At 44.4% G+C, this 25,810-nt stretch overlaps 1 protein-coding gene across 13 annotated transcripts in view; it reads left to right on the plus strand.

The window, feature by feature from the left end:
- Positions 1–22,472, plus strand: part of DENND2B (DENN domain containing 2B) — a 300,704-nt gene extending 278,232 nt beyond the window's left edge. For all 13 annotated transcript variants that reach the window (XM_053271120.1, XM_053271139.1, XM_053271128.1 and 10 more), the window contains 6 exons: positions 1,051–1,228; positions 3,729–3,770; positions 5,904–6,015; positions 13,234–13,473; positions 19,071–19,157; positions 21,708–22,472. In XM_053271120.1, the coding sequence (XP_053127095.1) occupies positions 1,051–1,228; positions 3,729–3,770; positions 5,904–6,015; positions 13,234–13,473; positions 19,071–19,157; positions 21,708–21,742 (694 nt within the window). In that variant the 3' untranslated portion in view covers positions 21,743–22,472. The remainder of the gene's footprint in view (positions 1–1,050; positions 1,229–3,728; positions 3,771–5,903; positions 6,016–13,233; positions 13,474–19,070; positions 19,158–21,707) is intronic.
- Positions 22,473–25,810: the final 3,338 nt, after the last annotated feature.

The raw sequence follows: 25,810 nt of genomic DNA on the forward strand, positions 1-25,810 counted from the left end.
CACAGATCTTCAGAGAGTCTGCTCAGCCTGCCTAGAAGGACCCTGGGAAATCAGATGATTGGGCTGGCTGTTTGCTGGCTATTGGTCAGAATAGGTGCCTGCAAGCTATTCTGATTTCTGATTGGTTGGGGACAGGACTAGACCCTGCCCACCCTGGGAGGAGGCGGGGGGAGAAAAGAAAAGCACATCCTGATTGGTACTGGAGCACTAAATATGCAATTTGGGAAGTGTCTAAGTATGGTAATTACTTCATTTGGGTCAACAGATCCCACTGGACACCCTAAGAGGGAGGAAATGGCTCTACAAAAGAATTTAGAAAAAAGACCAATAGATAGGGCCATCTACTGGCAAGCAGTGGAAATGCAAGAGCAACATTTGAGCAAGAGAGACATTATGCAAATCTGCAGGCAACCATACCAGAGGTTGGGGTTTGTGGTAGTCTGCATGTGGGAACCCTTGGTTCTGTTCCAAAAGCAACTTGAAGTTCTCGGCCACAAACCTGAATATGTGCCCTTGGTTGCTTTTTGGTTTTGTGAGCAATAATTGCAGTTAGAAAGTGGTGCTGTATCATCCGAAGGCTGCCACTGCTTGGAACTGGACTCGAGGATAGGAAGCATCTCCCTCTCTCTCCATCCTCAATTGACTGTCTGGGCTGTCCTTCATGAGAAGGAGTAAGCCCACGCAGCCATTCTCCACCCCTCAATTTCCCGGAGCACAACACGGGGAATGCGGGGAATAACATTTCCCATTATGTGTGAAGGTGGCCTTCGAGGGAAAGACAGAGAGGAAGAGATAGTTTGTTTGGTGAGAGAATGTGGGGCTGGCAAAGAGGGGGGCAACACTCCCTCTGCCCCAAATGAGGAGCCTCCATTAACTGCCTCATGCTTCCGCTTCCCTCATTTATGGATACCATTCAACGTCACACAATGCAGTGATCCCTTTGGGGTGGGGGAATATTAGGCAATCTCTGCTTTCTGAGTTTCATTTAAGAAACAAGTAGAAAGGCTTTGTTTACAAAATGTAAAGTAATGTCACTTCTTTTCTCCTCAGCACCCTCTCCAGTTGCTCTCATGCTGTGGTAGCTCTGCTGTATCCATTCTCCTGGCAACACACATTCATTCCTGTCCTCCCCTCTTCCATGATTGACATTGTCTGCTGCCCTACTCCGTTTCTGGTGGGCTTGCTGTCCAGCTCACTGCCCAAATTAAAGGAGCTTCCTGTAGAAGAGGTAAGAATTTCCAAAGTTCGCTATGAATGAGATTCTCAACAGAGAACCTTTCAATAAACTCCACAAATTTGTGCCTAAATATTGATTTGTGACAAGTTGAAAAGAATGTGAATGCCATCTTTGTGCATAAAGCTTTTCCACTTCCACAAGCATGTAACACTGCAATGCTGAATTTGGGGGAAGAGGGAGAGAAGTGAGGTGAGGTTAAACAAGTAAAGACCTCAAGTAGATCTCCTTTGACTTTAACAAGCCTGATTTGCTGTAGTTGCTAATATGAGTTCCTTAGGAGGTGGTTGTTTTTATAAGCACTTTTTCTGCTTGTAATGTCTTTTGCCAGAGCACAGTACAGGTGTGTTCTTACAATCACAGTGATCCTGGTTTAAAGAATTAACCCAGGTTGCTGAGCCCCATGGAGCAGGTTCTGGGGATGCAGGTTTCCTGGGCAATCCTGATCAAACCTATAGTTAAGCTGCATTTAACCAGCATAGACAACCCACATCTGATCCTGGTTGTGTATTCTGGTTAAATACAGTGTAACCACAGTCTTCTCTGACCAGGATTGCCCAGGAAATCTGAGTTCTCACAACCAAATCAGCAGGACTCAGCAATCCTGGTTAACTCTTTAATCAGGATCACCATGATTGTGAGAGCGCAACCTATACAATCATTTTAGGGATAGTATTATAGTGACTCACAATGAGAAGAAAATATTATAACGTACACATCTGGGCATTTTCTCCCCAGCACATTCTTTTTTAAATGAAGCAGCTATTGATGCAGTACTTTACTAGTTATAAAAAGAATGAAAATGGTACCACACAAATGAGAGAAGTAACAGGACTTGCCAAAAGAAAAAAGGGGGGGGAAAGCCCACCATCCATTCTAAAAGGACACATTGGCACTGAGTTGCACAGAGTACAATACGAGGAAAATGTTTCTGCCACAACCGTCTCTTCCTCTTTTCCATTAACCACAATCTGGGTTTTCATTCTTCTAAGTACTTCCAGTCTACCATGAAATTGGCTCAGTGCTGGAACTGATTTAATGGTGTCCATTCCAAAAGTGGCAATGGAAACAGCTGACAAGGGAATGGTATGTGGGTAGTTGCAGTTGTCCTGGATCAAGCACAGGTGCAGAGCCTGACCGCCAGGCATGTCCGGGCCGCGAGTCATGGCCCCTGATTGGGTGTGGCCGGGGTTCTTTGAACCCGTTTGCCCATTGGTGGCTCTGCCCCTGATCAAGCACAATCACACACCTGATCAGTGGCATAGCGAGGACTCCAGCAGCTCTTGTCTAGGCTGCCAGTGGCAGCTCCAGCCACGCCCCCGTGTCTGGTGTCAGACACTCCTGCATTTGATGTCAGATGTAGGGGCATGGCAACAATAGCAAATGGGGTCGCACACTCTGTTTTGAAGTAAAATTTGGCGAGTGCTGGTCTCCCAGCGTGTCTAGGATGGATTCTCCCTGCTTCCAAAGGCAGGAAGAGGCATTCCCGACCAGGCTGGGAGCTCAGCGCTGGCTGAAACCTCTAAAAAATTGGGCTGCGCATCCTCTGAAGCAGGGAGAAAAGTCTCATGATCAGGGCAATTCTGTGCATGTGGGAGCTTTGTGTCCCATTTCACATGTGTCTTGTTTTCACATTCATATTATATTGCTATTAATGGACATAACCAAGGGCAATTTATTCATCATTGAAGAGCCATGGGGAATACTTATGCATCTTTGGATCTTAATGCTGCTTTGGTAATATTTGTTAGGAGAAACCACATGGATCAACTGAATTACATGGTTCCTTCTCACACCAGTGCTGCCTCATCTTTCACATTGCGAGGAGAAGCCATGTCGACTGCTAGACGCACATAGTTGCTTCCTGTCAGTGCTCTTGGAGCAGCACAGGATCCAGCTACTTGGAAACCGCTCCCATTATACTCTCGTAATGAATGAAGCTGACTCTAGACCCCGAGGTTGTTAACAAGATGGTTATTTTGCAATAGCCATCACAAGACACAGCATTCTCTGTGGAACTGTGAATTCTACCTGCTAGAGAGAACAATGCTTTCATTGTTTACATGAATACTTTCTTAGATACTAATGGCACTATCATTGCTTGAATAAGCCAAGGATCCAATAATCGAACAATCTCTCCTCCTGTACCATAATACTATAGGTATTTATTGTGAAGCAAATCCATTGACATGGAACTCCATTGACAGGAAATCAAGCTTGGGTTCACAACCATTAAGCTTTCGCTTTTATGTTTTAAGGCATCCCATTCTGCTGAGTTCTCATGGAAGTGAATATGGAGGGCGCTCCACACACCACAGAGCCAGGTTTCTGCTTTGTGTATCACTGTCATATAGCAAACTCATTGAAGTCTCAGGATGACATTCAAAATTCAGTTCATTGGTCAGGCAAAGATTTTTCTTCTCCATAAAGTCAAATAGCAATACAATGTCTCCAGGCACCAAAATAAAAGTTTTCTGTGCTGATTCTTTTTTAGGCTTTGATGGTGAACCTAGGATCTGATCGTTTCATCAGACAGGTACTGTGTTCTTTCTGATTTGTGCTTTAAAATATGCAAAACAACTTCTCAGCCCATTATAAAAATATAAGTATTGCTGCAGGGCTCAAATTTTGATTGAAATTGTCCCATCAACTAAGAAACAGATAGCCCTCCCCCGCCTCATATATAAGCAGTATTCCGTGCAGAAATGCAAAATATGGGTTAGACTTCAAGCAAATTCATATCAAGGTTGCATCAGTGGTCTGTTTGCATTGTATGCCCAGCACATGATAACAGCTATTTGCATGCAACTTGTTCCATGTGCCTCATTGTGTTGCTTGAGTGTATCTGGTGGTTTTGTTCATTGGACTGGCATGGGATCATGCCAATCCAGTGCATGGGAATTGTGCTCCACTCTGTACCAGTGCTGAGCTGCTCTATAGGCATGGGCAGCCAGGAACAGTGGTGGTATGAGATTGTCCTGGGTTTCATTGTCCCTGTTCAAACATTCTGTTCCACTGCCATTCCTTTCCAGCCCAAATCACTGGATGTTGTGTTGGCCACTAGCATTAAAATGTTTTAAAGAGGAGTACATAAATTATTGGAGATTAAACTTCTTGGTGGATACTAGCCATAATATCAAGGAGTATTCAGAGACTATACCTTTTGATTGCAAGGTATCAGAGACAAATAATTGATTTGCTTATGAATTTCCCTTAGGGATCTGGCTGTTTTCTGTTGAATCTTGCCCTTTGTAACAGCACTTACAGGATAGATATGGCCAGGGAGAGATACCAACGAACTTGCACTTTAGTTGCACTTCCTTTTAATCTGGGTCTCCCTTGTATCACCACTTGGGCTGAAATGCATTAATTCATTTCAAGAGAGATAAATGTGGCTTGCTTCTGCCCATGTGTTGGTGTCAAGCTGCAATGCAGGTTAATTTGACTCATGTTGCACACAAACCTGTAAGAAAAACAAAAACCCAGAATGCTTATTATAGCTGTTGGTTCATCCATGTAAACTGCACAGTGGGAGATCTGTGAGATCTATGAGATTGCAGAGAACTTCCAGTTAATAATTTTTGCACCGCTACTTGTGCTTGAATTTATTCAAAGCCTATCAGTAGGATATATGCAAAGTCTGTCAATACATTTGTTTTTTACTTAGAGAAGAAACCACCCCTAGGTCCCAGTTTCCTTATTCCCAGGAGTCCTGATCTAATCTTCTTCAGTTTCACACTACCATTCCCTTTGAGAGCTTCCCAATTTCCATCTACTAGCCAACCCCGTACAGAGCATCTGTGCGGCGCTTTGAGGCCGGCTGTTTCCTCCTCCCTCTTCCTCATGCCCCTGGTCTCTCCTCACTTCACCTTTCCTCTGGCCCGTGCTCTCCAGCCCTCCTCCTCTCCCATTCCTCCCCCCACACAGAGCCGTGGCGGGTGGCCAAGAAGGGCCCCACCACTGCTGGTTTTTCTCCCTCCCGCCTGCCGCCTTTCTCTCCCCCGCCCGCTGCCCGCCACCGCCGCCTTTCTCTCCCCCCGCCTGCCGCCGCCTTTCTCTCCTCCCTCCTCCACCTGCCCGCTGGCCGGAGGCCACTGCTGGCACTTTCTTCCCCCTCTCCTCCTCAGTCCTCACTTCGGAACTCTCGCAGCTTGTCACGAGAGTTCCACTGCCAAATCCTGAGCACACATGTCCCAAGAGAATTAAATATATAGTTGCCTGGATGTTGTCACAAAGATAGAGAGGCCAGCAATGTAATGTTTGTTAATAAATAGACCAGCAGGAGTGCTTCAAGGCTCTTAAGAATCATCCCTGCATCTTCTGCCTCCTCACATTGTTCTGAACTGGCAGCTATGATGGTGACCTTTATTTGATATAAAATGTTGATTTGTGTTTATGATTAATAATACCCCATACAAACACATTTAGATATTCTTCCATGGGTTTTATTGGTCTGATTTCTTTTCTCGCTAAATTCACTGTAAAATTACATTCAGCAGTACAGTATAAAATGTTGAAATATTTATTTCCTACTTTGTTCAAAATATACATTGATATTAAGTAAATACATTTGCAAATATGTTTGTAAGTTCTAAACACTGAAAAGCCTTTGAATGGAAATGAGCATGTAAGGGACAAAGAAGTCTTAGCATTATCTTTCTCCCTTCAGATGGATGATGAAGACACTCTCTTGCCTAGGAAATTGCAAGCAGCTCTGGAGCAGGCTCTAGAGAGGAAGAATGATTTAATAAACCAGGATTCAGACAGTGAATCAGATGAAGGTAAGAGGGGCTGAAAACAAGTCTTGTTTATAGGAGAGTATTTGTGGGATTGGGAATAACATGTCCTTGGAAGCTCACTGCAGAAAGCATGTTTTTCAACATTAAAAATGCACTTCACAACAGCGTATGGTTCGTGGGAGCTTTTAGTATGACACACATTATTTTTCAAAACACTGTTGCACATTACTAATTACTTGATTGAATATGGATTCTAGGCCAGCTATTCTGAAGAGGCCCTCACATGACTCTGTTTTTGGCTCATGTATGCTATTTGTCTGTAAGACTTTAATTACAAGCTTGGATGCCATACTATTCCCAAAGGAAGAAACATAGGAGCCACAATTGGTTCAGAAAAGTATGTCATGTTGATCTGATTTATTGTAGTTTCCTTCTAAAAACAGCAGATGCATCTATCTGCACCCATCCAGGTTCATATTTTTAGTAATCCTTTTAAACATTTTAAAGCTCTTTTAATATGTCTGAGGCACCGAATGATTGCATCCTACAGAGCCTAGCACTCTTTATGATTTCTCTCATTAAATTCAGTGGGATTGTGTTCCTTGTGTAGAAAGAATTTTACAGGATTAAGCCACAGATCTGTGCAAATTTGTTTTGCATGCTGATTAGCAAGGCATGCCATAGTGTCTGCACTGGTGACATGATCATCAGATGATACTGAAGTTGTCCTGTGATGTTTTCCCAGTAAAACAAACTTTTTCTTGATTTTTGAATACAAAGGGTACCTTATTAAATTGAATAATACTGTTATGGCCAACTAGGTGGTTGTGAATGAGAAAAGGAAAGGGGTCTCTTATGTTGTTTACCCACTGATGAACAGGAGGAATTAAAGCAGCCATCTTACAAAGTAAGGGGCACTGTGAAATCTGATGTTGTTGCTGAACCACAAGAGATATGCAGGTGTTGATCTGGACCTTGGGAAAATATTCTTCTGTTTTACACTGGCTTTTGTGGATGATGGAACTTGGCAGAAACAACCGGGTATGCTTTGAGCTTACCAGATTCTGGGACCTCAGTGATTCTGCCTGGGGTACTGGTTGTTGCTTTCTCACCAATGGTGATTATTGATTTACAATTTGTATATTAATTAAACAAAAAGCTAAACAGCTCTTTGAAAAGACACCATAAGATTCAGAAGCATCTTATTTATTTATTTATTACATTTTTATACCGCCCTAAACTTTCGTCCCTGGGTGGTTAACAATAGTATAAAACAAATTAAAATATATACAAAAACTTAAAACAATTTAAAAATCACCACGAATTAAAATCTTAAAATTTCAAAGAACAGAAAAAGCTTGAGTGAAGAGGTGGGTTTTCAAATGCTTTCTAAAAATTGTCAGAGATGGGGAGGATCATATCTCAGCAGGGAGTGCATTCCACAGTCTCGGGGCAGCAACCGAGAAAGCCCGTCCCCGCGTGGCCACCAGCCGAGCGGGCAGCAACTAGAGATGGATCTCTCCGGACAACCTCAATGGGCAGTGGGGATCATAATGAAGAAGACGTTCTCTTAGATACCCAGGGCCTAAGCCATTTAGGGCTTTATAATTATGAAAAGCACTTAGGGGTGTGCACGGACCGGTCCGGGGCCATGCAAAAGGCCTCCGGACCAGTCCGGAATTCGGCCGGTTCGGCGGGGGGGGGCAGTGTGTCTTTAAGGACAGGGGGTAGTACTTACCCCCCCGCCGCTCTTCCCCCTGTGGCGCTGGACTTTTCTAAAACATTCTTGGGGCGGCAGAGTTCCTCCCTGCCTCCCCTGCCCCTGTCGTTGTCTTCCAAGTTAACAAGCAGAAAAAGCTGGCGCCATGCATGCGCCTGTCGCGGAGGAACTCTGCCACCGCAAGAACATTTTAGAAAAGTCCAGCGCCACAGGGGGAAGAGCGGCAGGGGTTGGTGGTAAGCACTAACCCCTCCCGCCTGCCCTTAAAGACACACTCCCCCCCAGTGCTGGACCACACCTCCGTGGTTCCGTGCACATCTCTACAAGCACTTTGTATTTTGCCTGGAACCCTATTGGCAGCCACTGTAACTCTATCAACAAAGGAGTGATGTGGTCTCTCCGAGATTACCCCGAGACCAACCTGGCCGCCGCATCCTGTACCAACTGAAGCTTCCGGACTACGTACAAAGGCAGCCCCACATAGAGCGCATTGCAGAAGTCAAGCCTGGAGGTTACCAACATATGTACCACTATTTTGAGGTCGTTCATCTCAAGAAACGGATGCAGCTGGCATATCAGCCGAAGCTGACAGAAAGCAACCATGGCCACCGCCTCAACCTGAGAAACCAGGGAGAGGTGTGGATCCAGAAGTACTCCCAGACTGTGAACCTGTTCCTTTTGGGGAAGTGTGACCCCATCTAGAACAGGCAGATCAAAATCGTCTCTAGAGTTCTGACCCCGCAAAATAAGTACCTCCGTCTTATCTGGATTCAGTTTCAGTTTATTCTCCCTCATCCAGCCCATTACTGCTTCCAGGCAAGCATTTAGGGAAGTTATGCCATCTCCTGAATAAGTTGACATGGAGAAGTAGATTTGGGTGTCATTAGCATAGGGATAACACCCTGCTCCAAATCCCCTGATGATCTCTCCCAGTGGTTTCATGTAGATGTTAAAGAGCATTGGAGAAAGTATGGAGCCTTGAGGGACACCATACTTAAACTCAGATTTTGAAGAGCAACAGTCTCCAATCGACACCATCTGGAATCTGTCTGAGAGGTAGGAGTGGAACCACTGTAAAACAATGCCCCCCACCCCCAACACCCTTAGACGTTCTAGAAGGATACTATGGTCGATAGTATCGAAAGCCACCGAGAGATCCAAAAGGACCAACAGAGTCACACTTCCTCTGTCAATTCCCAATTGGAGATCATCCATCAGGCCGACCAAGGCAGTTTCCACCCCATAGCCTGCCCGAAAACCAGTTTGAAATGGGTCTAGATAATCAGTTTCCTCCAAGACCGCCTGCAGCTGAGAGGCCACTACCTTCTCAATTACCTTGCCCAGCCATGGGAGGTTGGAAACAGGCCTATAGTTGCTCAACTCTGACGGATCTAATGCAGGCTTCTTAAGAAGAGGTCTAATAATTGCCTCCTTAAGACAAGGAAGCATCATGCCCTCCCTCAGAGAAGAATTTATGATTTCTACCAGGCCTCCCACAACAGCCTCCCTGCTAGATAGAACAAGCCATGTTGGACAAGGGTCAAGAGAACAAGTGGTAGGCCTCACCACTCCAAGCAGCTTGTCCACATCCTCAGGAGTCACAAACTGAAACCAATCCAGTCGAATCACATAAGAGGAGTCGTTGGGCACCTCCAGCTCAGACATCAAATTAACTGTGGAGTCTCCATCTAAGTCGGCCCGAATCCGAGAGGTTTTATCTGCAAAAAACTCTTTAAACACATCACAGCGGGTAACTGGTGGCTCCAAATTCTGATTCAAGGAAGGGGGGGCACTTACTAGCCCCCTCACAACCCTGAACAACTCCGCTGGACGTGAACTCGCAGATGCAATATGGGCAGAAAAGAACCGCTTCTTTGCCGCAAATATTGCCTGAGCATAGATCTTTAAATGTGCTCTATGTCGTAATCTGTCGGATTCTAGTCGAGTCTTTCTCCACTTGTGCTCCAGTCGCTTACCTTGCTGCTTCTGCCCCAGTAGATCTTCCATATACCAAGGGGCCTGTTTTGAAGTGGGTCGGAGGGGACGCTTAGGAGCAATCGTGTCTACTGCCCTGGTGAGCATGTTATTCCAGTTTTCCACCAGGACATCAACAGGATCACCGGCAGAGCCAACATTAAATCCCTCCAAGGCTTCTTGGAATCCTATTGGATCCAATAACCTCTTTGGGCAGACCATTCTAATAGGCCCCTCTCCCCTGCAGAGATGGAAAGTGGTTGTAAGCCTAACCTTAACCAGATGGTGGTCCGTCCATGACAATGGGGAAATCACAGGAGTCCCCATCCATGGAACACCACCCTGATCAGAGTAAAAGACCAAATCAAGTTTGTGACCTACAGTGTGCGTCGGTCCAGAGACTACTTGGGATAGGCCCATAGTTGTCATGGCTGCTATGAACTCCTGAGCTGACCCGGACAAATTGGTCTCAAAGTGAACATTGAAGTCCCCCAGCACCAAAAGTCTGTGAGACTCCAACGCGAGTTCCGTGACCAAGTCCATGAGCTCAGTAAGGGATTCCATTGGGCAGCGGGGCGATCGGTACACCAACAGAAATCCCAATCTATCCCTGGTCCCCAAACTTAGGTACATTCATTCAATATGGTCAGATACCTTGACAGGGACCCTGGTAAGGGAGATGTTATCCTTATATACAACAACCACTCCACCTCCCCACCCACGTCCCCTCACCTGCTCCTCTACAGAATACTCTGGAGGAAGAAGCTGGAACGAGACTGGGTCAGCAGCCTCCTCCAACCAAGTCTTGGTGATACACACCAGGTCAGCCCCTTCATCCATAATCAAATCATGGATGACCTCGGGTTTATTTTGGAATGACCTGGCATTGCAGAGAAGCAAGGTAAGGCTATGTGGGTTGTTGGCAGTGCTCCCCGAGGTCAAAGAGCTGGCAGGACAGCCGGAAGAGGAGATAGCGATTAAATTTCTGATTACCCTTCCCCTGGAACGGCCTGCTGACCTGCCAATATTACTTCTTCTATTCCTCACCACCACCGGAATAGCTGCCCCACATTCAACCAAGGCGCCCCCTGTCTCCTCATCTCTAGATGAACCCAAACACATAACTACTTTGACCCAATCCCACCAACAGTGAAGTGAGCAAGAATCTTCTCTAGCTGTTCAAGTTAGTATGTCGGCCCCAGCCCTCAATCCCACCTCCAAAGGCTGCCTCCAAAATCTTCCAGCAAAGGAAACTGACCTTCAAGCAGTAGTACTGTTACTACTCCTCACTGGCCATGATAAATGGAGAAAATGCCCAGGATGTTGTGTGATTCATCTGCAATGTAACAGGGTCACACACAGCCCACAAACTGCAGTCTTAGGCTTCATTCGCATGTAACGTGAAACTGGAGGTTGCCAAACCCATGGTTAATTTTTGTATCAGTGAATTGCATCACAAATGTTGGTCCAACCGCAGCCTGGCAACCTCCATTTTCATTGCAGGGGAGCCTCTCCCCCTTACTGGTCCTCCGAGTCCATATCCCAGCAAGCTCCATAGTGCTCACGTCGCCAGACTGTGGGCAAAGTGTCAGAACACCTGCAGGGCAGCAGCTATTGGTCATGATCTCCAAGGGAGCATGCTGAGTGTGATAGCGCCTTTTCGGAATGGACTACCTGCCCTTGGCAGGAAAAGGACCTTTAAATTCCTTTAAATGACATTTAAGCCCTTCTCCTGACAGCAAATGCATCACCGCCCTCGTAAGAGCCCCACAGCAAAACAGTCTTGCACAAACACAATTTCTGGCAACCTGGGGTGGGGTAGGGGCACTATGTTTCCCAGGAAGGGATCATGAAGACTTCCTAGGAAGGAATATGTATATGAGGGAGGGCAAAGGAACCTGGGGTCTGATCCACTGTGACCAAGGATACTCTTGCGATGGCAGACCACGGCAAAGCAGTCCAGGGACACCCAAGCACACTTCTCCCCCTGTGTTGGCTTGCCGGCTGGTGATTATCTCTCTCATGAGAGGTCCAGTCCACTGGAGAGGACCAGAGGCTTTAAGACCTCTGGTCTTCTGTTGGATGGTGCTCTCATGAGTTAGTCCATCCAAATCAAGGGCCCCCCCACTTGTGTGGAGCCCCTGTTCTCTGGTAAAGAATAGAACTTGTACACTACAATTCGCTCCTCTCTAGGCAACCTTCAGAGAGGCCGTCCTTGGGAGAAGGGATATCATCACACATTATTAGCAATTCAGCCCCTTCCCCATGTACCCCTGGATGAGTTGTGAATGGGTCTCTCCATGGCCTTCTACTCTCATGAGAGATCGGTCCACTCTGAAGTAGTATCCTTCCTCATCACGTAGGAGTAATCTCTCCTGTTACTGGAGGCAATGCTGCTCTTGCTGGATTGTTCTTCTTATGAATAACACCAGAGACCTTGCGCTTCAACCCATGGTCCCCAACTTTTATTGTACAAAAAAATAGCGCAGAGCCATTAGAGAATTCCTGGGTGGGCCAGCCTTTTAAACCCAACCCCTGGTATCACTACCCTGCCATATGTTATCTTTGCAGCGATCTCATCGAGTTGACCAGTTTATATGGTGACCGCGATTGCATGTGTTTGTGAACATACTTCCTCATCGATTTATTTTTGGAGACCAAAAGCACATAGTGCCTGTTTTGTTATCCTGTCCTCTTTCTCTTCTGAGTGCCAGAGTGGGAAACAAGAGACACAGTGGGAAGTGGGCATCCCCCAATGTGACTTTTCCCTTTGACAGGCTTAGAAGCTTGGGATGGGACAAGGCAGTGTCCCTGTTGCCAGGCAACAGCTTGAGGAGCGCAGAGACTTGAGGGCATGGCAAGTGCCTGGAGAGGCGGTCATGGAGAAGTGTGGCAGGCATGGAGCAGGCGCGTTTCTGGGCGGGTCTGGGCCACCCTATTATTCCAGTTCCAGAAACAGCATGGAACCCCAGTTATGATGGTGTCTGCATTTGGATTCAATGCTGCCACCTTCAATCTTCGGGCTGGAGCAGCGAAACACACTACAAACCAAAGGTTCCAACTGGAGCTTGGCGAGGGAAACTGCAGGTCACTTTTGCCGCAATAGCGCAGTTTCACGCATTCGGATGTACACAAATTCCAACCACTGCCCCATTCAACTCTAGTTTGGCGTCATGTGCAAATGTGGCTTTTGTCTCTGCAAGTCAATTACATTTCACAAGGTTCTACTTAAGCTGCTTGCTGAACTGTGTGCCACAAACAGAGATTGCTGCTGAGCCCATGTTGAACGGCATGAGAAATGGCTCAATTGCTCTACCATGGGCACAACTAGTAATGCAAACACAAGGAGACAATTTATCACTCACATTCTAAATGGCTTTGTGAATTGTTTCAATTGAAGATTACTGCCTAAGTTGCATTCACACAGAAGTTGAATGTGTCTCTTTTATTTTCCAAAACAATATCTGCACTGCTGAGGCAGTCTTATATTGTCATGATTTCCAGAAGAGTAAGATCAAAGTCAGATGATGAGGGTTCTGTTATGTATTTATCTCTTTTCCTTGCAGAGTGTAATACCCTGAGTGGATTAGTATCAGAAGTTTTCATTCGTTTCTTTGTGGAAACCATTGGCCACTATTCCCTTTTCCTAACACAAAATGAGAAGGCTGAGCGAGTCTTCCAAAGGGAAGCCTTCCGCAAATCTGTAGCTTCGAAGAGCATCCGGCGTTTCCTCGAGGTCTTTATGGAATCTCAAATGTTTGCTGGGTTTATCCAAGACAGAGAACTTAGAAAATGCAGGGCAAAAGGTAAGGTCTGTTTTTGCAAGTGCCTTTTTATTAATTAACATGTTTGAGTATATTTGTAGCCATGGAAAGAAGTTTTTAGTAGTGTTGGACAGGCCATTATCTCTCAACCTCAACTTCCCCATCTGCAATATGAAGATAATAATACTGGCCTCCCTTCCAAAGCTTAGGAAGCAAACTAACACAAAGCAAACTACAAAATTAAATCTCCTTCCTAATAGATTTACAATCCATATCTACCTGCAGCCATGAGCCTACAAAATATGTTGTTTGCTAGGAGCATGCTGAGAAAATCGACCACAGATTAAAAAAATATCTGGAAAATATCCAGCAAGAACTATTACTATATTGTGTATTATTCCATACTCTACAATGTGACTGAGGAAATTCATTTAACATGTACAGTAGTTTCATTGGATGGTAGTGATCAAGATTAATATAGCCACCAAAGCGGTGCAGTCAACAGATAAGCTCCAATATTAGGAAATACTTGCTACAGACTAGTAACTTGTAAAACAATGGGAAAACAGGATTCATACTCTGTAAAAAGGAGCAGTTGGAGGATGTGGCATTCATAAGGCTTGCTGGAGAGCAGCTGTGCTTACCATTTGAACTTGGGATAATTTTAGTACTTCGTATGTATGCCCTGATGCATGCTGGGAGAAACTGAACAAGCTGTAAAGCTAATTACAGTCAAACAGGTGTTAGACTCTTAAATCATTGTGCAGCACTGTGTTGTACAGCAATGCCATCTGCTGGGGCTCTAGAGTTTAGCCTTGCACTATCTTCTAGCCCAGGGAAGGAACGTAATGGAAAGCTTTAGAAAGGTATAGAAGAAAGTATGGGAGTAGGATTGTCCCCCAGATCCTCTTAATCCAGTTCATCTGCTCTATACAGGGGGAAAAGAAAAACGAAGGGAAGATTTCTGAATTCCTTGCCTAGGTTATTTTATTGATTGATTTGATTTACCGTATATACTCGAGTATAAGCCAATCCGAATATAAGCCGAAGTACCTAATTTTACCTAAGAAACCAAAAAACTGATTGACTCGAGTATAAGCATAGGGTGGGAAATGCAGCAGCTACTGGTGAGTTTCAATAATCAAAATAAATGTCAATAAAATTACATTAATTGAGACATCAGTGGGGTATATTGTGACCAGTATGTACAGTACTTTATTACAGGGGGACATTTTAGCACGGGCAGATAGATGACTCGAGTATAAGGCAAGGCTGATTTTTTCAGCACATTTTGGGTGCTGAAAAATTTGGCTTATACTCGAGTATATACGGTATATACTGCCCTTCCAAAGGTGGCTCAGGGCGGTTCACATTAAAATAAAAAAACAAAACAATTAAAACAAAAGACAGAAACAAATTAAAATTACAATTAAAACTAGATAACATTAAAACTAAATATCATTAAAAGCCAGAAGCGCATTCCACAACCTAGGGGCGATAACACAGAACATAGAGGTGACAACAGAGAAGGCCCTATCCCAGGTTGCCACCAGATGAACTAGTGGCATCCAAAGATGGACCCCTCTTGATGATCCCAATGAGCGGTGGGGATCTTGTAGAATAAGGCATTCCCTCAGGTAATCTGGGCCTAAGCCATTCAGGGCTTTAAAGGTAATAACCAACACGTTATACTTTACCTGGAAACATATCGGCAGCCAGTGCAACTGTTTGAGAACAGGCATAACATGGTATTTCTGGTATTCCCCAGAGACCAATCTAGCTGCTGCATTTTGAACTAACTGAAGTTTCTGAAATACATACAAAGGCAGCTCTACATAGAGCACATTGCAGTAGTCCAAACTGTAGGTTATCAGATAGTGCACCACTGTTTTCTGGTCATTCTCCTCAAGAAATGGGCGCAGTTGTAGAATCAGTCACAGCTAGTAAAAAGCACTCCTAGCCACAGGATGAGGTTATGCTCCCTGTTCTTTCTGGGAAAATATAACCACATCCAGAACACGAAATTCTATCCCAGTTTGCAGAATACAAGCCCTAAAAATGAGCACCTCCATCTTGCATAAACTGATTCAGCCTCAGTTTATTATCCCTCATCCAGCCCATTACTGCTTGTAGGTAGGCATTTAAGGGGCAAATGCCATTTCCTGATGTTGATGATAAGGAGAAATATATTTGAGTGTCATCAGCATACTGATAACACCCGGCACCAAATCCCCTGATGACCCCACCCAGTGGTTTCATGTAGATGTTAAAAAGAATTGGTGACAGAATGGAGCCCTGAGGCCATAGCTCCATATAATAGCTCCCACTTTAAAGAGCAACTGTCACCAAGCGCCACCATCTGAAATCGACCCAAGACATGGGAGCGGAACCACTGTAAAACAGTGCCTCCTATCCCCAAATCCCTTAGGCGATCCAGAAGGATATCATTGTAGATGGTATCGAAAGCTGCTGAGAGATCCAAAAGAACTAGCAGAGTCACATACTCTCTGTCAGTTTCCTGGCAAAGGTCATCTACCAACCTGACCAAGGCTGTCTCAACCTCATAGCCCACTCTAAAGCCAGTTTGAAATGGATCTAGATAATCAGTTTTCCCCAAAACTGCTTGGAGATGGTCAGCCACCACCCTCTCAGTCATCTTACCCAACCATGGGAGGTCGGAGACTGGCCTATAATTATCTATCACCAGGGGATCCAAAGTGTGTTTCTTAAGAAGAGGTCTAACCACCGTCTCCTTCAGACAAGATGGCATCCTGGCCTCCCTTAGTGAGATATTAATGATACAAGTGGTAGGCCGTACTGCTCCAAGCAGCTTGTCCACATCCTCAGGAATCACAAACTGATCCAATCTAATCTTACAAGAGGCATTGCTAGACACCTCATAACTGGACATGCAGAAATACTGGCTTCCAGATCAGCCCGAATGCGAGAGATTTTATCTGCAAACAACTCATTGAATGTGTCACAGTGAGACATTGTTTCCAGTAGTGCACTTGAAACAAAAAGGGTTTGAGTTAAACTCCTAACAATCTGGAAAAGCTCTACAGAACAAGAACTTGCAGATGCAAAACTCACAGAATGAAATCGCTTCCTTGCTGCACGTATTGCCACTGCATATGCCTTCAGATGGGCTCTGTGCTGTGTCTTATCAGATTCAGGGTGAGTCCTCCTCTATTTGCGTTCAGCTCCTGTAACTCTTCCATATACCATGGAGCTAATTTTGAAGTGGGTCAGAGAGGACACTTAAGGAAAATCGTGTCTAATGCCCTGGAAAGTCCACCACGGCATCGACAGACTCACCAGCAGCACCAACTCTAAAACCCTCCAAAGCCCTTTGGAATCCTACTGGGTCCACCACCCCTGCAAGAGTCAGATGCGGCTGTGAAACCAATCTTAACCAGGAAGTGATCTGTCCTTGAGAAGGTGGAAACTACAGGAGACCCCACCCATGGAACATCCCCTTGATCAGAGGAAAAGACCAAATCTAATGTGTGACCAGCAACATATGTCGGTCCTAGGACTGATTGGGATAGGCCCATAATTGTCATGGCTGCTATGAACTCCTGAGCAGCACCAGACTAGCCAGTCCCAAAGTGAACATTGAAATCACCCAGCACCAAAAACCTGAGTGACTCCAAGATCAAATCAGCAACCAGCTCCGTCAGCTCAATTAGTCTGTTAGGCAGCGGGGTGGATGGGACACCAACAGAATCCCCAATCTATCCTGAGTCCCCAGCCTAAGGTACACACACTCAATATGTCAGCTCTCTCACAAGGATCCTGATAAGGGAGATGTTATTTTTATGGACCACAGCCACTCCACTTCCCCTAACCTGCTCAACAACAGAGTACCCTGGGGGGAAGGAGTTGGGCCCACACATGGCCACTAGCCTCTCCCAACCAGATCTCAGTTACACAAGCCATGTTGACTCCTTCATCCACAATCAAAACATGGATGATTTTGATCTTATTTTGAACTGCCCTGGCATTACAAAGGAGCATGGTTCGGTGGGGAGCTGTCACTCCCCAAGACCTGAGAGGTGACAGGGCAGCCAGAAGGGAAACAGTAATTAAATTACTGGACTCCCTCCCCCTGTAATGGCGTGCTGGCCTGCCAATGCGCAATCCTCTATTCCCTACCACTATGGAAATAGCCAACACAACCTCATTGAACACACCATACCTCCTGCTCCATCCTTAACGGGATCTCAGACACATCCCTTTAAACTGCCTGGCACAAACCACTAAAACAACCCCCCCTCCCACAAGACTGGAGGACCTTAAATATAACTCCCCTTAGACCTCAGTCCGGCACCAAGGGCCGGCCTCCTTTGGTGGCTAGCTTTGGCGGTTGCCTACAGGTAGCCTGCCCAATGGTGCCTACGCCAATGGCTGCGCTTCTGGCTTGCCCCAGTCTTTTTCAGCCAGAAGCCCCCAGACCCCACTTCTCAAATGAACTTCTGGAGCCTGGCTGATGGAACTGGCTCCCATACAGCTGCAGCCTGTCAGGACAATCAGAACTGTGGCGAAGCCAGCAGCAGGATCTCCGCAGATGATGGTTCTCTCTGCTCAAGGCTGAAGGGAGGGGCTGCCAGCTCAAACCAATATCATTGGTTACCCAATGATATTCCATAATGGTAGCCAGGTTAGAAATTTGGGCCACATATGAGATGTTAATACTTTCTGGAGTGAGGAAGGTCATAACTGAGATCCACTGTTGATGTCTGAAGACTAATTCAGGCAGGCTTCATCATCCCCACCACACTTGCACGTGCGCGCACGCGTGCACACACACACACGTTTCCATTTGGACAAGACAAGGATGAGTGAGCATAAAATGGAAATATGCAGCCCTTACATGTTACTAATTATTTTATGTTAGAAATGTGTGTCTTGCTTTCCCCCTCCACTTGGAGATGCCCCAAACCATAACCAACAATAAAACAATCAAAGAAATAAAAAAGCAACAATTTCTAAGCATATCTGCATCTGTTCCCAGTTGTGAAGGCAGAAGGAGAAAAATAACAGAAAATTTATTTGTGTACATTGCCTGCCCTATAATAGAAGCTTCAAATTCCTTAGGTTCCTGTGGTGCTCTTATAATTGTAGAGACAGGTTTGTAAATAACCCACATTCCTAAAAATTAAGAACTAAAACCAACCAATACAATAGAGTGCTTTATTGGCTTGTTTATTATCTATTTTTAACAAGATTCTTAAGATTTTAGGGTACATTCCACAAAGGCAGTCCTGCACAGCTCCCATGGGAGAAGTTATACTTCCTTGTGGATGGTAACCTCATTTAATCTGCATAGTTTTCAGGCTTCACATTTAGGTAACCAATTCAAATTTGCGCATTATGTTAAATTCAACAAGAAAATGTTATCCTGAGAAGTTATTTGGGGGTGAGGAGACTAGTGACTAAGATGAATGAAGGCATGAAACTCTTAGAAAGGCATGAATTCATAAAGGCTTCTGGAATATCCTTCTGAAAGCAGTGTTGAGGGGGTCGGGTAACTGAAAATCAGCTCTGTGGCTGTGACAAAAATAGAAGTACTCAATTTTTATCCTCCTTTCCCTTGGAAAAAGGCCAATGATTTCTCTTTCATCCACTTCCCACAGGTCTCTTTGAACAGAGGGTTGAACAGTATTTGGAAGAGCTTCCAGACACTGAACAAAGCGGAGTAAATAAGTTTCTGCGAGGTCTTGGTAAGGAATGTGAATGGAGGTTTTGAAATATTTGAGCTGTGGGTCTAGTTTTGTGTGCATGTTGAGAAAATGCAGAGAAAAGGTCCTATATCGTGAAGCACATTCTTTTCTTAGAGGTTCGTTCATTGTAGCATCTGGTACAAACAGAAGAGATTAATGCATTAACAAGTAACAGAATAAAGTACCTTCCCATAGTACTGGTAACAGGGTTTGCATCTTAATTAAATCCCTAAAGGAACTGAGAATTCTCTAGGGAAGTTTCAATCAAATAAAATTCTAGTATCCTCTGACCAGGGCAGGGAGTAGTAAGGTTGTGATGGGCCCTGAGGCAAGATTTGAAAATGAAAATGCCTCCCCGCCTGCCTTCCTCTCCTTCCCCTGCACCCTTGTCTTTGCTGAAGAATTCTAAGAACATGATGAAAATGTGGACATGGAGGTATGCAGGCAGCAGTTTGCATATATTCCATCATCTACTCCCTAGTCAACATAAGAAAAATGAACATAGGGGTTCTTAAAATTCAGCTGTTTAATAAACTAAGGTTGCAGCTATGAACATTCATTCCAAAGTAAATTCTATTGCATTCCATAGGGTTTATTTCTGAGTACACATGTCCAGGATTGGGCTTTCAATTTGCAAGGCTTATCAGGACTAGAAAAGAAAACATACAAGGCTTATCAGGACTAGAAAAGAAAACATACAAGGAGCCCCTGGTGGCGCAATGGTAAAACTGCCGCCCTGTAACCAGAAGGTTACAAGTTCGATCCTGACCAAGGGGCTCAAGGTTGACTCAGCCTTCCATCCTTCCGAGGTCGGTAAAATGAGTACCCAGAAGGGGCTCAAGGTTGACTCAGCCTTCCATCCTTCCGAGGTCGGTGGAGTACCCAGAAGGGGCTCAAGGTTGACTCAGCCTTCCATCTTTCCAAGGTCGGTAAAATGAGTACCCAGAAGGGGCTCAAGGTTGACTCAGCCTTCCATCCTTCCGAGGTCGGTGGAGTACCCAGAAGGGGCTCAAGGTTGACTCAGCCTTCCATCTTTCCAAGGTCGGTAAAATGAGTACCCAGAAGGGGCTCAAGGTTGACTCAGCCTTCCATCCTTCCGAGGTCGGTAAAATGAGTATCCAGAATGTTGGGGGGCAATATGCTAAATCATTGTAAACCGCTTAGAGAGCTTCCAGCTATAGAGCAGTATATAAATGTAAGTGCTATTGCTATTGCTATTATATCCCAAGTTCATACAGAATAACTGTCACACTGATGTGAAGTTGAACACAGTCCACCCACAGGCATGCATTGCAAAAGTGTGTGTGTGACATTTCGCAACTCTTTAACCAAATTGACTGCAACTATAAATAAGGCAGTTAAGCATTTCATTTTCACAATCAATACAATACAATGGATATTTATATATCGCTTTTCAACTAAAGTTTCCAAAGCAGTTTACACAGAGATAGATAGATAGATAGATAGATAGATAGATAGATAGATATACATAAATAAAATTTTGTTTAATTTATAGATCAAATAAATCTCAAGGATCCCGGTTGAAAGGTTAATCAGGAACAGGGAGCCCTGGGGAGCTGATTGTGAGAACGCAGAACTTCAGGACAATCCCAGTCATGGCATCCAGACTAATAATATTGCACACTGAATAATATTGGACATGCACAACAGCAGAGGAGCAGTTTTAACTAATCTTCCCCTCCTTCTGCAGCCTTCTATACCTTCTGAAATAAGGTATAGCCTAAGGGTCCCACAGTCCTCAGGGACATGTTTTTGGGAGGCACAGAAGACTTCAGAGGGGAGGGGAGAGGAGATTGACTAAAATTGCCCCTTCCCCCCCTGAGTGCACAAAACATTATTCAGCACATGGTCTGGTGTCAGCCCAGCTTCATCTAATCGCTCTAGGCACTATAGTTCTCATTCTAGTGATAGCTTTGCATAGGGTCTATAGTTATCAAGACAGGACCAACCCATAACAGTATTACCTACTTTATGGGATGCAGACATACATTTAAGACCTGGGAACACAGAGCAAATAGGCTTTTCTACCCACAGTGGTGCTTCTGTTCCTCCCTTTATCCACCCACCACCACCACCACCACACACACCACATTTGTCCAGTTATTAATCTATAAATTCTGGATCAGAACTTAGTGCCACAGCAGTGGTAAGGAGAAGTCTCTCCTTTGCTTCATAGAAATCATAAGTTTTACAGATCCTGTGTATTTTTCATTTTATTTTTCATGACTATATATAGCTTCAAAAGTGGATGTTGTTATCAGTTATTTTACCTTGAAAATAAATCTAAGAGAGGAAATGAGAGGGTGGCATTGCACTTCATCTGATCAATATTGGCCATCAAGATAGTTCATCAAGATTTTCAGAGTAGGATGTCTGTATTGATCTTAAAACTGTACTTCTGAGTGATCAATTATATCCCAATTATATTGTGGCTTCTTAAAAATAGTATTAAATTTCTGGCGACTTTAAGTGCATGTTAATAACTAAAGAGATTTCTCTTCTCCCCACAACACCCCACCCCACTTGTAGGAAATAAAATGAAGTTCCTGCACAAGAAGAATTGATTCCTTTCTACTGAAACACGGATCCAAAGAATATTTATGACACTGGGCACAGACCACCAACTGCAGTTTTCCCCCCCAATTCTCATACTGGAGGGGACAAAATTAGCTGGTCACAAGGTTCAAGTGACTGCAAATGCTGTTTGTGTACCAGGAAAAAAAAATGTTTGTAAATAATGTGCTGTAAGCATCCTTAACAAGTTTTTTTGTTTGTCATGAGCACAGACAACTGTGGTAATATTTGTATATTCCTGAAAATAACAGGTGCTTCTTTCTTTTAGTACGGACTGAGTTACGCTTGGTGCAAACTGAATAGCTAATTATGTGCAGCTGACTGTCTCAGCAGAACCACTGACTTCAATGGATGTTTGTGAGAGTTATGTGGTGTATTGCGGAAGTGAATGAACTCCAGTGTGGGAATTGGGGGTGGGCGGGGGGGGGACTATATGAAAGAGGAATGATTTTTATATGACAGAGTTTATATTTTTCTCTAGTTTTTCTTCTAATTCATTTTTTCAAGGGAAATAACATTACTCTGTAATAAGGTACTTGATTCACAATCATAGATTATCTGCTTTCCTTTAAATGATGGTCAGTAAATCGCAATACATTCTGCACTACGATTGCTAAACATGGAGAAATCGCCGGCCTTTTGATAAACAGGCTACAATCTGGTACAGTCCATCCTTCCTAATGTATGTATGATTTCTAATAAAGTGTGTAAATACTTGTGTTGGATGTCCATACTGGTTAGAATACTTCTCAGATTTCAGCTGCTGCTTGAATAATATCAATTCCTGGATATTCACTAAATGAACTGGAGTATCCCATTCCTGGATACTCTCCCAAATAAGATTTATTTGGGAATTCTAGAACAACTACTCTTTTAAATATAGTTCCAAGCTAACTAATCAACCTAACCTCTGCATCATGATCAAACTGTCTTTTATGAGCTAGTTCCCAAGAAGGTCTGCTTCTGAGCAAGACTTTTCTGCCTCTTTTGTGCTGCAGTCCTCTATGCCCTCCAAAATGTTGCTCCTGAGGGTTGGAAGGCCCTCTAAAATAAGCTACAGCTGGAGGGGTATCATGGCCCCTCTCTGTGTGCAAGAAGAAATGCGAGCACAAGCAGACTTTGGGCTCCAAGCCAACGACCCCACTGTTTCTCAAAGGCATACATTATAACATTAACACACAGCTGGCTCTAAATCTTGATTGCCGATTTTGCCAGTTCGGGGCTTGGGTGAGTCTTTCTCCATGCTCCATTCACAGCTGGGGTTCTTCAGATTTGTTGGCTATCCCCTAGCTCAACCTTGATACTAAGCTCTAATTGCTATACCTGCTGTCAGTTTTAACTTCCTGCTTGTCTCGCAGGCTTGTATTGAATCAGCTCAGCTGCCAGTCCAACTCACTTAACCTAGCTGGGTCCTCTTCCTGTGCTTTTCCAGATGGCAATAAACTGTGGGATGTACAAAGATGTTGCGCAAGCACCAAGCCCCATCTTCCTCCCCATACACATGCTGCATCAAGCTTCCATGTTCTTCTTAGAACATTCTTACCCTCTGTATGCACACTGAGCAGAGACCTCACCTGATTTTCACAATTTCACCGTGCCCCCTGCCATCCAGCGCTGGCATTCTGAGAAAAATCCATCTCTACTTTTGTGGTGACTGGGAAAGAGGTGAATTCTTAGAATTCAAGAGTACATGGAAGCTTGCTGGAGCATGTGTTGGCAGGTAAGATTGCACTCAAAACTTATGCCAAAGTGTTGCAGATCCTGTAGTTTATTGCCATCCAGAATCCCCCACCCCACCGGCCTCTCACTCAGTGTTCTTCAGTTCTCATGGACAGGATAGTTAGCCTTACTCCCTTTGTTTAGCCTGTATAACAATAATTGCTACAGAGCAATTGGTGTGACTTCTCCCATATTGCTCCAATGTCCGCACCTGAGCTCCTTGCCTCCATAGCTGAATAAAATGTACAAACATAATGGCAGGAGAGAGTCCGTCTACTCTTTAAAAAAAGAAAAGTCCAGGCAATCTTCATAGTGCTATGGTAGGAGAGAGGGAACACATTCTGAAAAATGGGGGGAAAATGAGTTAAAATTATCACATTGGCAGGACATTGCTGTTAGGGACATCAGAGTGTTTAAAACAGCATGGCTAGGTATTCACTTTACACATTACAAAGCATTTTAAAGGAAATGAAACTGTTGTAAAACTGCTCAGGTTTTGTGAGTGGAAGGAGTGTGGTATCACCACAGAGGCAGTAGACAGCAGGTGCCTGCAACAGTTGTACGCACATCCTAGGAACATAGGAAGCTGCCATATGCTGAGTCAGACCATTGGTCCATCTAGCTCAGTATTGTCTACACAGACTGGCAGCGGCTTCTCCAAGGTTGCAGGCAGGAGTCTCTCTCAGTCCTATCTTGGAGATGCCAGGGAGGGAACTTGGAACCTAGATGCTCTTCCCAGAGTAGCTCCGTCCCCCAAGGGGAATATCTTACAGTGCTCACTCATCTAGTCTACCATTCATATGTAACCAAGGTGGACCCTGCTTAGCTAAGGGGACAAGTCATGCTTACTACCACAAGACCAGCTCTCCTCCTCCGTGGAGGTTTTGGAATCAAAACCATGTTTTTGGTTCCAAAAGCATGGAACTAGTTTTTGCCATTAATTTATTTTGTGAGGTACATCCTTAAATGGGACCAAAGATGCTGAAGCCAGTTTGTTCAGGGAACACAGCAGAAAGAAATTACATTACATAGGCTGTGCAAGGCAATCTAGCACAGCCATTCTTGCACTGTTGTGAAGACTAAGTACTGTTAGAAAATATATTTCCCCTTAAAGCAGTGTGTAAAGGGCCAAAGTGAGCGAGTTGAAAGGGCTATACTGACATTCTGAGAACATTTCTGTGTGGGAGGGACAGATACAACAACATGCAAGCTTGACTGGTGGTTAGCTACTTTCTGCATAGCAAAGATTTGACAGCAGGAAGAGAATAATGAACACCCTCCAGTACTTGAGTCTTGCTTCTCATTAGGAGCTTATAATGATAGGCCACCCGCATTACCCAGTTCTGTGGTGGTACAAAACCACCACAAATATTCTGAAAATTAAGGGGGGTGTTTTCAATCAGAACATAGTCTGATAGCAACTGCACATATTTAACAACTTACTTTCCACATGCTCAAGAATTTCCTTTCTAGAACAGTTTCAAGTTTTTAAATGATTTTCAGAACAGGTTTTACACATTAATATGGCAAAAATATGCACAGAAATGACTAATGCATAGTTTGCTACATCTCAAAAACAAAGTTCACTTGCTTCTCCAACCTGAGCGTCTTCAAACGGTGAGGCAATAGCCATTCATGACATGAAGGAACGCATAAGAACAGCCCTGCTGGATCAAGCTCAAGGGCCATCTAGTCCAGCATCCTGTTTCAGACCGTTTCACTAGATGCCTCTGGGAAGTCCACAGACAAGAGATGAAGATATGCTCTCTCTCCTGCTGCTGCTCCCCTACATCTGGTATTCAGAGGCATCCTGAGTCTGAGACTGGAGGTAGTGTAGTCATCAAGACCAGTAGCCACTGATAGACCTGTCCTCCAATAATTTGTCCAAGCCACTGTTAAAGTCATCTGACTGTGTGGCCATAACCACATCCTGTGGCAGAGAATTCCATAGGTTAATTATGTACAGTGTGAAAAAGTACTTCCTTTTGTTAGTCCTAAATTTCCTGGCAATCAGTTTCATGGGATGACCCCTAGTTCTATGAGGGAGGAAAATTTCTCTTTCCACTCCATGCATAATTTTATAGGCCTCTATCATGTCTCCCCTTAGTTGCCTTTTTAAGCCTACTTTCCTTAAGGAAAGTAAGCTTGAGATCACCTCACATTCTCTATCGACTTCACAATACCTGGATCAATATGAACCAAATTGAGTACAGGTGTAGGGACACCTCAGTGGCCTAGCTTGTAATGTCATCCACCCCGATTCAAGAAAGCAGATGCATAAACGTTTGAGGTGCAAGTGGGCTAACCCGTGGACCGCCTAACCGATTTGAACCAAATTT

Source organism: Hemicordylus capensis, chromosome 1 (genome assembly GCF_027244095.1).
Source record: "Hemicordylus capensis ecotype Gifberg chromosome 1, rHemCap1.1.pri, whole genome shotgun sequence".
Lineage (NCBI taxonomy): Eukaryota > Metazoa > Chordata > Lepidosauria > Squamata > Cordylidae > Hemicordylus > Hemicordylus capensis.